The 15,156-nt window shown below is 42.2% G+C and overlaps 1 protein-coding gene and 1 pseudogene across 9 annotated transcripts in view; both read left to right on the top strand.

Annotated features, from left to right (window-relative positions):
* LOC128593778 (60S ribosomal protein L37a-like) lies at window positions 1-782 on the top strand (annotated as a pseudogene).
* RNF8 (ring finger protein 8) overlaps window positions 1-14,942 on the top strand; it is a 40,270-nt gene extending 25,328 nt beyond the window's left edge. For 4 of the 9 annotated variants that reach the window (XM_053600889.1, XM_053600893.1, XM_053600890.1 and 1 more), the window contains 3 exons: window positions 3,984-4,091; window positions 6,510-6,714; window positions 14,456-14,942. In XM_053600889.1, the coding sequence (XP_053456864.1) occupies window positions 3,984-4,091; window positions 6,510-6,714; window positions 14,456-14,472 (330 nt within the window). In that variant the 3' untranslated portion in view covers window positions 14,473-14,942. Of the gene's footprint in view, window positions 1-3,983; window positions 4,092-6,509; window positions 6,715-14,455 lie in introns of those variants that run through there. The other 5 variants (XM_053600896.1, XM_053600894.1, XM_053600895.1 and 2 more) reach the window with 2 other exon arrangements.
* The last annotated feature ends 214 nt before the right edge of the window (window positions 14,943-15,156 follow it).

Genomic DNA, 15,156 nt, shown 5'->3' with positions numbered 1-15,156 from the left:
CATGCAACTCGGCATTTTTAACAGTGCAAGGGTTGCTATGGTGAAGAGAGAAATTATGACTGCTCCTTGCCTCAGGGGAAATAATCTATAAAATTATTCAAGGCTGTAAAAGATTCAGCCTGTAAGACAATATCTTTTCCATACTTTATTCAGAAACAAAATACTGGGAATAAGGCACTTGTACTCTGTATTCTAGTCCTTTGTGTATGATGGATGCTTTTTAAGGGTGTGTCACACTGGTACAGACTAAGGATTATTGTAGTCAAAATAAAAAATAGTTCCTCCTGATGTGTTCATCTACCATTTCTTTCTTTTTCAAATCAATAGCATTCTTAAATTCGGAGGTAAAAACTTGAATGCCCACCAGGGCCAGATGGGTAATAAAAGGGAGTGAAGTAGGTTGGCTATGAGAAAGTAGTAGAGTCCTTTCTGTGTAGTCTCCGACCTGGTTCCTGGCAATATGGCTAAATGCACCAAGAAGGGCGGGATCGTCTGAAAATTAGGGACCCATTATGGTGCCTCTCTCCAGAAAATGGTGAAGAAAATTGAAATCAGTCAGCACGCCAAGTACACTTGTTCTTTCTATGGCAAAGCCAAGATGAAGAGATGAGCTGTAAGGATCCGGCTCTGTGGTTCCTGCATGAAAATACTAGTAGGTGGTGCCTGGACCTACAACACTACTTCTGCTGTCAGTAAAGTCCACCATCAGAAAACTGAAGGAATTGAAAGACCTATTGACGAAGCTCCACCTTTTTCAGATATCACTAGCCTATGATAAATAGGTTAATTAATGTAAAGAGAAAGAAAACAGAAAGGAGTAGAAAACTATGAGGACTGGCTCACTGGATTGGGGATACTCCCCCCAAACCCTAGGAGGCAGCTGTTCTCTGCTCAGCCTGTTGTTGCTATGCAGAAATGTAGGCCCAGTGTTGTTAGATCTTCTAGAAATGGAAATTGGCTGCTACCCAATTTTCTCCCCCCCCCCTTTTTTTTTTTTTGAGATAGTCTCTTGCCCAGGATAAAGTGCTGTAGTGTCAGCCTTGCTCACAGCAACCTCAAGTGATCTTTCTGTCTCAGCCTCCCAAGTAGCTGGGACTACAGATGCCCACCACAATACCCAGCTAATTTTCCTATTTTTAGTAGAGATGGGATCTTGCTCTTTCTCAGGCTGATCTCAAACTCCTGAGCTCAAGAGATCCTCCCATTTCAGCCTCCCAGATTGCTAGGATTACAGGAGTGAGCCACTATGCCTGGCCTGTTTTTAAACACTGGCAACAAGTTCAGTTTGCATATATTTTTAAATACCTCAAAGGCAAAGTAAATCAGTCTATAGCAGGGGTCCTCAAACTGCGGCCCACGGGCCACATGAGGCGGTGTGATTGTATTTGCTCCCGTTTTGTTTTTTTTACTTCAAAATAATTTGTTCATAGTTTTTTTTATTTAAACTATAGTTCAGCCCTCCAACTGTCTGAGGGACAGTGAACTGGCCCCCTGTTTAAAAAGTTTGAGGATGCCTGGTCTATAGGCTAGTTCCAGTATATGGGCCATCAGTTTGCAGCCTAAGTCTGACTTTCTCATCTTTCCCTATTCCACATATTTATAGCTGAATACAGAAAGGAAGAGACTTTCTTTTTAGTTGTTTTGATATCCTTATGCGCTATTCATTATTTTATTTATTTATTTATTTTTTGAGACAGTGTCTTACTCTGTTGCCCCAGGCTAGAGTGCCAGGGCATCATAGCTCATAGCAACCTCAAACTCCTGGGCAGTGCAGTGTCTCATGCCTGTGATACTAGCACTCTGGGAGGATGAAGTGGGTGGATTGCTTGAGCTCAGGAGTTCAAAACCAGCCTGAGCAAGAGTGAGACCCTGTCTCTGTTAAAAATAGAAAAACTAGCCAGGCATCATGGCAGGCTCCTGCAGTCTTAGCTACTCGGGAGGATGAGGCAAGAGGATTGCTTAAACCCAAGAGTTTGAGGTTGCTGTGAGCTATGATGCCACAGCACTCCACCCAGGGCATCAGAGGGAGACTCTGTCTCAAAAATAAAAACTCCAAGGCTCAAGCAATTCTCTTAACCTCAATCTTCCTATAGCTGGGACCACAGGCACCTGCCACAATGCCTTGCTAATTTTTTTTATTTTTTATTTTTAGTAGAGATGGGGTCTTATTCTTGCTCAGGCTGGTCTCAAACTCCTGATCTCAAACAGTTCACCCACCTCAGCCTCCCAGAGTGCTAGGATTGCAGGCATGAGCCACCACACCCTGCCCCTTATCCTCTGTTTAAATCACATAGTACCTTCTCCAACATTCAAGAAACTACCACACCTTTTTAAATCCAGTGATTCATAAGGTTTCAGGGAACTTGACCATAGTTAGAAATGAATCTATAACCTCTTCACTGCCCTAAGCAGTCTGACAGTCTTTTTTTTTTTTTTTTTTGAGCAGAAAAGAAAATGAGAATGAGCCAGCCACTCAAATATACCCAGAATGGCTTTTCCTCTCCCTGTTAGAGGCTCTTGATGCTTTCTGTTTGGGGAATAGGATACTAAAATAAATGTCTGCTTCATGAGAGCACACCTAGGCTTTTCTCTAAAAAGTATGTCCCTAAGCAGTCTGACCTTTTGGGGAAGGTGCAAGGAAATTGCGCACTGCAGACCTCAACTGCAGGAGTGGGAAATGGCAAGCATTGTAGGGCATGGAGCCTAAAAGTACTTCATGAGGTTGTCTTTATGCTAGAAGAGGCAGCTATGAGAACGTGGGGACCTTATTCAAGCTTCCTGCTTCTCTGGACTATTCTTTATGGCTTTTTTTTAATCCAATGAGTTTTTAATTGTTTGGGATGATTTGATACTACCTCCGAACTGCAGCTTGCTATTGAATACTTATTGTCCTATCTGATCTTGGGTGAAGGTAAATATGCCACCTTTGTTTTTTCTCATTTGGCTAGTTTGGGGGAAGGAGATGGGCTTATGCAAATACTGAAAAAATGGTGGTTCAGTCCATTCGGGCTGCTATAAGAAAATACCAAAAACTGGATAGTTTATAAACAGTGGAAGTTTATTTCTCACAGTTCTAGAGGCTGGGAAACCTGAGAAAAAGATGCTGGCAGATTAGGTATCTGATAGGGCTGTCTTCTGATTCATAGACATTTTTTCCTATGAACGGTGAAACAGGCAGACAAGCTCCTTCAGGCTCCTTTTATAAGACTATTAACCCTATTAGCAACAGCTCTCATGATCTAGTTACCTCCCAAAGTCCTTACCTCTTAATACTGTCACTTTGGGGATGATTAAGTTTCAACATAAGAATTTTTCGTGAACACAAACTTTCGGACCATAGCAAGTGGGGAGAGGTAAGAAAGGAAGTTAGCACTGTGTATTAGAAAGCAATTCTTGGGGGCGGTGCCTGTGGCTCAAAGGAGAAGGGCTCTGGCCCCATATGCCAGAGGTGGCGGGTTCAAACCCAGCCCCGGTCAAAAACTGCAAAAAAAAAAGAAAGAAAGCAATTCTTGGGCCAGGCGTAGTGGCTCACCCCTGTAATCCTAGTACTCTGGGAGGCTGAGGTGGGTGGATTGCTTGAGCTCACAGGTTCGAGACTAGTCTGAGCAAGTGCGAGACTCTGTCTCTAACAAATAGCTGGGCATTATGGCGGGCTCCTGTAGTCCTAGCTACCTGGGAGGCTGAGACAGGAAAATCACTTGAGTCTGATCTTGCTGTGAGCTGTTACACCACAGTACTATACTGAGGTTGACAAAAATGAGATTCTGTCTCAAAAAAAAAAAAAAAAAACACAAAAAAACAGAAAGTAATTCTTGAGAAATAGTAATCCTTAGGGAAAATTTTACTCTCATGTTGCTGTGCTACAATGAATCATTAATTAAGACTTCTTCTGAATCCTATTCTAGACAGTTAACCTTTTCCTTGTCGTATTTTGCGTTCTGGTTGGTTCTCTCAGAATAACAGGTGGGGCTGTGTCTTTGCAGGAAGAGAAGGAGAAGGTGCAAGCACAGAAGGAGGAAGTTCTTAGCCACATGGCTGATGTGTTGGAGAATGAGCTCCAGTGTATTATTTGCTCAGAATACTTCATTGAGGTAATAAGAGATTTTTCTTCCGAGACCTAGCTGTTTGATTTCAATGTAACCTCTAGAGATGGCCACTTCTCATTTGTTCTTATAATCTGCTGTCCTCTTTTGTATTTCATCTGTTCTTAAATATTTGGTGTAATTAACATTGTTAGCTACAATAAAGCCTTTATGTCTTTACTGTTGGGGAGAAATGGGGCCACAAGGCATTAGATTTTTGAAGTATCAGAATAGAACTGCTTAGTAAAGCTGTTCTTTCTTTACTCTGAACGGGCGCAATGCTGAAACTACGCTTGTAGTGCAGCCTTTTAAGCAGGATGGTAAATGTCACAGGTGTGTGGTCACTTTGGGAATACAGGCACCAAATGAATATATTACAGAGACACTGAGGCTCCTTAGGAAAATAAAATATTTCTTCCCTAGGCTGCCATTTGTTATCCTGTCATATTTTTGTACCACCTCTTTATTTTTTTACATATTCTACCATTTGTAGCGAGTTCATCTTAGAACCACAAGTGTTAAAATCAGGTTGTTATGTATGTACTGTTCATACTCCTTTGAAAAGAAAAATACGTACACTGCTTCCTTTTTTCAGGCAGTCTTTAAGGAGATTGGGTCTATTAGCCTCCTGAAAAATCTCTGGGCAGACTTGTTTCTTTTTCTCTGGATCCATTTAGACTTCAGATCATAAGTTTCCCTATAGTTTCTAGTCATATAATTCCCTGCTTTGTAGAACACTCACTGTCATTTTGGCAGAGCTTATGGACTTTGGTAGAGGAAGACAAGGAGAGAAGGTTGGAATGGGTGACACTAACTAACCGAGAGCATCTGCACAGACATCTCTGAGATAAACAACTTGATCTATGTTTTGTTTATAGAATACTGTCTGACTTAACCATTCTGGTATCCTCTAAAAGTCAGTAAAGATGTTTCCAGACAGGTTGTTAGTCCTGTTAGAGTTTATCTTACATAGTAAACACAGTGTCACCTAGTTTCCTAGCTTTATGTGCTCAACTTGGTATTTGAAAAATCTATATCTGTGTTATTTTCCACTGCTGTCCTACAGTCAGGAATGAGGACTTTTGAGCCTCAGAAAGAGTTGTCTCTTAGGAGATATACGTACACAAAAATAACAAAAAGAGAATGGTTTATATTCTTGGGAGTGAAAAGAGCCCTGGCAGAAGTCTGACTAGGGGGACTAATCAGAAGAGCCTCTCAAATACAGGTTTCCTTCTGCTTTCGTTCCCCCTAGGCATATCTACATGGAGGTTCAGGCACTGTCAGTGAACCCATTACATTTTTTACGTTTTTCAGTTCCTATTTTGCCCAGCCTTTTTTTAGGGGGGGGAGAGGGAAGGGCTGGGTTTGAACCCACCACCCTCGGTATATGGGGCCAGCGCCCTACTCCTTAAGCCACAGGCACCGCCCTTGCCTAGCCTTTTTAATTGCCTTTTATGTTATTTTACTTTTTTAGATTCTTTAGAGATGATGCTTCTGTCATTCTATATGCTGAGTATTTGGTCTGTACTCCCCTTTATATATTACAATTGAAATTCTAATTCACCATTAGCAGGGCATAAATTTGTTTTTCATAAGAAAATTAGTAATGTATTTATACTACAACATTGACATACTTGTCCTGCTTGTATCCATGGACATCTGTTTACAGGGTGTCTAACCCGTGTTGACAGTGTTATCTGAGTCAGTGAATTAAAACAGACAAGTCAACCTACCCGGAGCCTGAGTCTATAACTTGGAGAAAGGAAGAAAAAAGTTGTCTTAACACAAAGTTTAAAACTTTCCCACTCTGCTGGCTGCAGTGTGGCTCACAACTATAATCTTAATGCCTTGGGAGGCCAAGGTAGAAGGATTGCTTGAGCCCAGGAGTTTGAGGCTGTAGTGAGCTATAATCTAGCCATTCTGCCCTAGACTGGGAGACCCTGTCTCCAAAAAAAAAAAAAAAAAATCCAACTCCAAGAATGATTCTGATACTCTTTGTATACCCTCAAGATGAGATTGTGGGCTTGGCACCTGTAGCATAGTGTTTATGGTGCCAGCCACATGCACCGAAGCTGGAGGGTTTGAGCCTGGCCTGGGCCAGCCAAACAACAGTGACAACTGCAACAAGAAAATAGCCGGGTGTTGTGGCAGGCACCTGTAGTCCCAGCTACTTGGGAGGCTGAGGCAAGAGAATCACTTAAGCCCAAGAGTTTGAGGTTGCTGTGAGCTCGTGACGCCAGGGCACTCCACCAAGGGCAACAAAGGGAGACTCTGTCTCAAAAAATAAAAATGAAAAAAGATGAGATTATGGTTAGTTAACTTCATTTGGCCTTGAAAATTAGCTCCTGTCCTACCTTGGCAATCATAACTACCTGGAGGAAGTGAAGTATGATGGTGCTGATGTGTATGTTCACATTTCCATTTTAGGCTGTTACCTTGAACTGTGCCCACAGTTTCTGTTCCTACTGTATCAATGAATGGATGAAGCGAAAGATAGAATGCCCCATTTGTCGGAAGGACATCGAGTCCAAAACCCACTCCCTGGTTCTAGACAATTGCATTAATAAAATGGTAGATAATCTGAGCTCAGAAGTGAAAGAACGACGAATTGTCCTCACTAGTGAAAGAAAAGGTGAGTGAGTGTGAGAATATCTACCTCTCGACAAAGAATTTATTTGAGATTTTCATAATTTTTTTTGGTAGGGGAAGAGTCACATTAATGATTCTTTTTTTTTTTTTTTTAAGGTGAATTGTTATATTCCATTTACTTTAATAAATACTTTTAAAGATGCAAACGTAGATTTTAAAAGCTTCATTAGATACCAATGATGCAAAACAACTAAGAATTTCTAAGTTTACTGTCATACTTTTTGATTTGGTTGAAATATTATAATTATATATTTCAGCTACTTGGCAGTAAATACAAAAGCATTTTAAACATCTTTTGAACTGTGTAGTGTACTGTAAGCAGAACTTTATTAAAATGTTCCATCATTCTCCTGACCTCAGTTTATGGGCAGAAAGCATGCTGAACACCAGCAATCCACATTACATAAATTACCCACCAGTAATGAGGTGTGAAATCAATTATACAATTATTTTGAATAGAAATTATTTTTGAATGTCACAGGGAATGGTAGGCTTGGAATTCCGCAGCTTTGCCAGTAATTGGCTATTTGAGCAACTAAGGATGACTTTCAGTTTCTTCATTTTAAAAATGAGAACTAGAGTAGGTTTTATCAAAGTACCTATAAAAGTCTAGTATTTTGCAGTTTTTTCCTACCCTCTAAAAAGTTACCACCTTTGATTTTCAAACCTTTCAAAATAGCTTCCAATAGCTTCCTTCTAACTCATGATTATCCTTTTCAAAACCTTGTCTAAATCCTTCAGTTCCTAGTATCTCTGTTAACCCAAACTTATGCATGAATTTATAATGATCAAAACAATGTTCATTTTGTTGGCAACGGCCATCTCTACCCAAGAAAGATTATCTCCTCACTGGGTATTCAATTTAGTACCTATCGCCACTAATCTGACTTTCTTTAATGACTCTGCTTCAAGCCCCATCTATATGACCTACAGTATTGTCCAGCAAGCAGACACTCCCCTACTTTCATATCAAGGAGAAAATGTGGAAAGATTTTTCAGACAACTGGCATTTAAGTGACTTGTTTTGACAATTTTACAATAGCCACCTTCTTTGCAGTCTCCTGAAAGACAACATATCAAATATTTCAAAAGGCAGCCATGCATTCAGATTAATGATTCTTGAACTGAGGAAGAGGTGGAAGAAATGGGAAAAGGTAAAAGGAGTTAAAGATATTGAAGGTGTGTGAGGTAATTATTAGGATTAACCTCTGTTATTTGAGCAGCAGGAAAGTGGGGTTAAGTATGTGTGTCTTGATTACAGGGGTTCAAATAAAGATGTGATTGGAAAACAGACATTTTGCTGTACAGATCACTAGATGGTGCTGTTGCTCAAGGTAGTTTAGTCGCTGTCTAAGTGTTGTAAAAACCTTGAGTTGGGTATATAATGACTATAAATAGGATGTGTACAAGTCGAAGATTAACAACTTGGAGAATGCCTAAAGAAAACATACGCAGGTTCTGTCTATGAGTCATAGCATTGTTACACAATTTGGGCATAATGTTAAGCCAAAGATATAAATATAATCCTTCACATATCTTTGGGGATTCTAATGTATTTCCTAACAAATCTCTAGTTGGAGAGTTTAGATAAAGAGATTGGTTAAGGGATGAGGGAGTTTCTCTAATGAGCTCGCCCTTCACAGTGAATACCTACTCATTTAACTAAGTGGTACTTGAGGCTTCTTGTGCTGGGACTGCAGAGAGCTACTCTGCTTGAGATTTAAATGTCTCTATGGTAAAAGAATGTGTCCTGGGGCAAAGCAGGAGGGACTAGTGGGTATGAAGGATTGGTTATTGGGTAGGGAGAAGAGTACAAAGAAGCAGGGAAGGTATTATCATGTTCAGTCCCTTCAGTAGTCCAGTCAGGCTGTGCCTTCTGGGAAAGCGTCAGAGCCAAAGTGCTGTGATGTCTGTTGGCTACACATAATAAGCCCATCAGAGAAGAAGAACCAGAAGCTCACTGCCCTTAGAGGTGCTACCCCCACCTGCCCATTGGAAATTCATGTTTATATGTGTCTTTGATTATACCTTTCTTTAGGTCCAGAGAAGCTGGGAGGCTTAAAGGCCACACTGCTTAAAATAGGATCTTCTCTCCAGGGCCGATGCAGTGGCTCACGCCTGTAATCCTAGCACTCTGGGAGGCTGAGGCCAGCCAATTGCTTGAGCTCAGGAGTTCAAGACCAGCCTGAGCAAGAGCTAAACCCCATCTCTATTAAAAATAGAGCTACTTGGGAGGCTGAGGCAGAAAGATTGCTGGAGCCCAAGATTTTGAGGTTGCTGTGAGCTATGTTGATGCCATGGCACTCAACCCAGGGCACAGAGTGAAACACTGTCTCAAAAAAAAAAAAAAGGATCTTCTGTTCACTTAATTCCTTTCCCTAGCCCTTCAACACATGTTAGTCACTGTGATACTGCTGATGTGTGAGCTGTTGTGGTATGTAACTGGCTGTTGGGTGGTCAGCCAGAAAGGAGGCAGCCAGCTTGTCACAGAAGCGGGTAGTGTAGGTCTGAGCAGGAAGTATGTCTGAGCATGTTATGCTCAAGGAAGACATTCTGACCTACGGGAGGGTGGGGCAGCCTTCAGAGGTTTCTTTGGAACCAAAGTGTTTCCCACTTTTCTGACACCCATCTGCTATTGGATTTTGTGCCCAATTTTGAGCCAACACATTTTTACTTCCAAGAAAAAGTTATTACTGGCTAAATTCCATTGCTTTTCCTTTTCACCTCCCATCACTCAATAAGCATTAATACCCTATTTCTCTGAAAATAAGACAGTGTCTTATTTTAAGGTGTGCTCCCAAAGATGCGCTAGGTCTTATTTTCAGGAGACATCTTATCTTTCCTATAAGTAGGTCTTATTTTTGGAGGATGTCTTATTTTCGGGGAAACAGGGTAGGAACCCTATACTAGGCATTGGGACAAAGAGAAGGATAAGACATTGTCTCAGCAGTCAGAAATCTGGTGGAGATGATAGAAAGTCAATTAGATAGTTTGATGAGTTCCACAACTGGATGTTAGGAAACTTCAGAGGAGGGACAAATGGAGGTGTGACTTGGGCAAATAGAGGTGTGGGAGAAAGCTTCACAGAGGAAATGACATTTGAACTGAGCCTTAGAGATTCCCTAGAGGGTTAGCTTTCCACGCAGAGGAAACAGCACAAGCGAAACATAGAGGCATGAGAAGCAGTGACTGCCCCCACCTTCCCCAGTGTGGTTCACACAGGATGTAACATTCCTATAGTGCCAGACTTGCACAAAGACAGCCGAGGCTTAGAGATTATCTGCTGAGGAATTGTGAATATTTTTTTCTTTCCTCTTTCTGAGAACACAGATGTGATCAAAATTAGGTTATAGCCTTTGAGCTGAAGTGTGCTGAGACTGTAGGAGTGGGGACATGAGCTTTTTCCCCAGCCCACTGCCTGGGTTCTTTCCCTACAGTCCAAGCACAGTAGGTAGTTTCTTAAAGCATTGGGAAGGGAAAGGAGAGCCCCATGTCCTAAATTCATCTTTGACTCCATTACAGAGTTAGTTCTGCAGAGTAAGTAATATCAGACACCTCCTTTTTCTCTCAAAGGCTAAAGAGGGTGCCTCTCCACCTTTCTGGTCACACTAGTGGGGTACATAGTTAACTGAATCAGCCTCTTTGTTGCATGTATTGACTGAGAGCAGTTCTGGCACTCATCTGGGTTTCTGTAGTTATCACAGCTAGTGCAGCTTTGAGGTTTTCTCTAGAGACAGACATAGGTTCTGAGACCTGATTTAGGGAAAGATGTGCCAGAACCATCAGCAGCTTCACTGGGCTGTAATGTGGGTTTAGAAAAAATTCTCAGTTTAAATACCAACCTTCTCTGCGTATTCCAGGGCTGATTGAAAGCTGGTTTAATCTCCTGTGCATGGAAAATTTTTTAAAGTACTAAATTCAGGATCTGGGAACTAGGATTGGCACGCCTGTGATTGACATTAACAGTGTGGCAGGGCCCTGGGCAGAGATTGTTCTTATCACGAATTCAGAGAGGGAGACTTGCCTACCTGTGTCATCAGGGGGCTACACATATTAATGTGCCTGTACTCTGATTTTACCAAGAGCAGCCTCGATTTTAGGCCTCTTTTATTGGTCTTAAGAGTTCCAGATCACAGTGAGAAGAGTAACTCCTCTGACCAATTAGCTATTGATCTCTTGAAAGCTCTGTGAGGCCAGAGGAAAGAAAAGGGGGATGAGGATGTTAGGATGCTGTGTCCTGAGGTAGAGAAAGGATGCTCTCCAGGGGGGGAGGCAGATAAGAAACATTTAGTAGGGTGGCACCTGTGGATCAAGGAGTGGGGTGCTGGCTCAAGGAGAGGGGTGGTGGGTTCAAACCCGGCCCTGGCCAAAAACTGCAGGAAAAAAAAGAGAAAGAAACATTTAGTAATTCTTGTCACATGAGTCATCATGGCTGCCTGGAATGTTGAGATTTTTCTGAAAGGAAGAGATTTTCTGAAATTTCCCTCTGGAGCTGGTGAGGTGAGGGAGCAGAGTCTTCTGTTGGTTACTCCCTTCTCCCATTTCTTCTCTTCTCGTTAGTTGTTAGTTGGTGGACAAGAGTGTTAAAACTCTTATTGTTTGCTTTTCCCATTAGTTTCTTTGAGTTGTGCTCAGAAAAGAAAAAAGTGAATGATCTAGAAATAAAATCTCATTTAGTCCTTTAGCACAATGACTTTTAACCAATGGGCTTTTTAAAACCGCATTCCCCAGCACTTTGCTGCTCTAATAGTGAACAGAGGCTACTAGTGAGAGTGTGCCATGGCCTTCAGGTGTACTGAGGTGGTGACAAAGTTTTGTGAACCATAGCTTTTGTGAATCTGTGAGACAGGGGCCCACTTCAGAAGTTGAGGGTCTCTGAGAAGATCAGTCCAAGTCAAATCACATGGCCAAAAGCTCTTGGCAGCTATTGGGTGGTCCAGACATAGGACAGGAGAAACCAGCAGAGCCCAGGCTCTGAAGAGTATCCATCTGTCCATTGGGCAGGTATCCCAGGTATTATCCATTCTTGTTTGCTAAAAGAGCCTTGTCTGGCAAGTGGAACTTAAGCAGACAGAATACTTCTTAGCAGGTACTTTTAACCTACTCAGTCCTGTTCCTGAAGAATCTGTAGAGAGCCATGTCTAGAGCACCATGTGTGTGAAGTTAGTATTTCTGCTTGCTTTGTATAGGATAGTGTTTGTCTAAGGGAAAATGGATCTTGGCAAGGTTAATATGGGATGGGAGTGTCCACATGCTTGTATTCAAATAGTGTATAACACTGTACCTTTATAATTTTTAACTTTTAGAAATCCATGATTTGCATAAATGTCATGGCACAGAAAACTAGCAGACTTGTTACTAGAAGCTTTTTTTCTTAGCACCATTTCTCTCTTTTTCCTACTTTTTTCCCCTCCTCTTTTGTCTATTCCTTCCTTTCCTTATTGTAAAGATGGGGATTTTTCTCTATTTTCCTTATTTTATTTCACTCCCCTATTACCCTCTTCATGGGTGGTATGAGCCACTGGTCACATGAGCAACACCAACATTTAAGGGATGGGCCCAGCCAGGCGTCATGGCTCACACCTGTAATCCTAGCATTCTGGGAGGCCAAGGTGGGTGGATTGCTTGAGCTCACAAGTTTGAGACCAACCTGAGCAAAAGCAAGACCCCAGTCTCTACTAAAAATAGAAAAAGTGAGGCAAGAGGATCTCTTGAGCCCAAGAGTTAGAGGTTGCTGTGAGCTATGATGCCATGGCACTCTACCCAGGGCAACAGCTTGAAACTCTGTCTCCAGAGAAAGGTGGGGGGCGGGGGGCCATAGAAGAGTAGTATACTTGTATGGGGCACGGGGCAGACTGCTGATGAGGAGCAACTAAAGAGGGATGTGTGAGACAAGCATCAAATGACATTAGAATGGTGGGCTTTGGGCCTTCCTAGCCACACCAATGTGGTAGAGACCCCTCTCGTTATTATTTCTTTGAAAGCATTGACCAAATTGGAATTATATTTATTAGTGTGCTCTTTGCCCTAGATTTGTAAGCTCCTTGAGGGCAGGGATTTTATATTATTCTGCATGGTATTCTCGGGGCCTAGAAAAGTGTTTGGCATGTGGTAGGTCTTCAGTAAATTCATGGTTACGAATGCTTATGAAGTGAGAAGGCAGCCGTTGAAACACTGCTGAGAAGTTAAACAAGATAAGGATGAAAAATTGCCAATTGAATGCAGCAAGTATGAGACATGGTGACTTTAATATATGTTTGGGGAATGGTGGAGCCAGAAGTCAGTTGGCAGTGATTGGGGAATGAGTCTGAGGTGATGGAGTAGAGGAAGAATAGATAACTTCTTGCTGAAATGTGGCTATTACTAAGATTATAGCGACTAGCACCAAAACGTGACTGTAGCTGGAGGATGAAGTGTTTGTTCTGTTTTTTAAAGATGTGAGGGATCTGAACATGTTCAATTGCTGATTAGAAGCAGCCTGTAGAGCAAGCAGGGAAGGCTAGAAAGCCCAGATAAGCAGGGGTCCTCAAACTGCAGCCCGCGGGCCACATGCGGCAGTGTGATTGTATTTGTTTCTGTTTTTTTACTTCAAAATAAGATTATGTGTAGTATGCATAGGAATTTGTTCATAGTTTTTTTTTTTTAAACTATAGTCTTGCCCTCCAGTGGTCTGAAGGACAGTGAACTGGCCCCCTGTTTAAAAAGTTTGAGGACCCCTGCCTAGGGCATGATTCTTTGGGAAACAGGGAGTAAAAGGAGCAAGAAAGTTTGCTGGAGGGGAATTCGGAGAATCTTTCTTTTGGCTTCTATATTTTTTTGTAAGCCAATAGGTGAGGCCATTATTCAAGAGGAAGGGAACCCCACTTGATTCTTCCTTTTTTAAGGCTAACAGTAGGCCTACTCCTGAGGCCCCCCACTTCAAAGGCTGTCCAGAAGTGGAGGTAGCTCTTATAGTCCTTTCAAACTAAAGCATCCCAGGCTTCAGTCTCAGGGAATGGGGACAATCTGCTTGGTGGCTTTATTTTGTCCTTGGTGTAGACCAGGATCCCTAATTTCCTGGAATCAAAGAAGCATAAGCTGTTGGGAAAGCCTGGGAGCCAGTAAATAGCCTTTCTTACCCCTATCTCTCTGGAAAAAAGAGAGAACTCTGTCTCTCTTTCTGCCTCTTCCTGTATATACTATGTAATTCCTACATGTGTATAATTCATCCCCTCCCTCAACAGATGTTTACTGAGGGCCCAGTTTGTGTCCAGCACTGTTTTAGATGCTAGGAATATAGAGGAGTAAAAACTGAGTAAGTTAGATGTGATTATTGCTAAGGAAAAAATGAGTTACGCAAGGAGAAAGAGTGATGGAGAAAGCATTGGCAGTTCTTGGTAGGGTAGTTAAGGAGGACGTTTCTGAGAAGGTACTATTTGAGGAATGCCCTTGGGAGGCGGCCATGTGGGGCAAGAGGGAGTGGTGAAGGGCAGCATGCTAGTGTGTTGGAGGAACAGGGGGCTAGTGTGGTTGAAGTAGAGTGGTAGAAGAGAGTAAGAGATGAGGAAAATAAGGGTGGGATGGGGACTTACTGTAGGCTTTCAAAGGACCTTAACTTGTACTCTGAGAAGAGAGTGATGTGAACTGTCTACATTTCTTGGTTCCCTCTGGCTGTTGAGGGAAAGGATGGCCAGGGAAGGGAAATGCAGGCTCCTCCTTGATTTTCCTTTTCTTTCTCTCTGAAGCAAAGAGACTGTCCTGAAGACCATGCTGTAAGGGCATTTGAAAGACTGTCAGGCAGTGGGAGCTTGGAATGGTCTGGAGGATTCTCTGGATGCGACTCAGCCACTCTGGAGGTCATCTGAGGAGCCCTGTGGGGCAGAGAGTGAGTTAGGAAGCCCTCCCTCACTCACCATCCACATTGGCCAGCCCTGTTGCCATCACTGTCGGGAGAACCACCAGGGCTTACTGCACTGACTGCTTCAGGGTACTTCATAGACTTTGCTTCACTGTGCGTTGAATTGGTTATTTGGGTTCTGTTCTGTTTTTTTAATTTGTTCTTGTTATTTTGATACCTCAGAAGCAACTTTGTTGACATTTGTTTTGGACAGATTGAGTGTACTCCATGGCTGCCTGTGACTGCAGCCTCTATTTTGAGAGGATGGCTAACCTCTTCTTTGTGAAAACAGTATGTCATTTCCTGGAAATAAAATGTTAAAACCTGTCAGTTGCACAGCTGGGCTTTGGTGTATTTACCTTCTTTTCCTTCCAGCTCCCAGACAGTCTCTCAAGTAAACATTGGCAGCTCATAGATTACAACCAAGAAAGCGACTATATCAGATGATAGACCTTGAGTGAATGTCAGCCTGAGAAGCTAAGCCCAAGATCATAGTCACACTTGGGCTCTGTTGACCCCCTGACATATTTCCTTTTTATTGCAGAGTTA

This window comes from Nycticebus coucang, chromosome 9 (assembly GCF_027406575.1).
Source record: "Nycticebus coucang isolate mNycCou1 chromosome 9, mNycCou1.pri, whole genome shotgun sequence".
NCBI lineage: Eukaryota > Metazoa > Chordata > Mammalia > Primates > Lorisidae > Nycticebus > Nycticebus coucang.
Note: the sequence above shows the minus strand (reverse complement) of the source record. Positions and strands in the feature narration are given on the sequence as shown.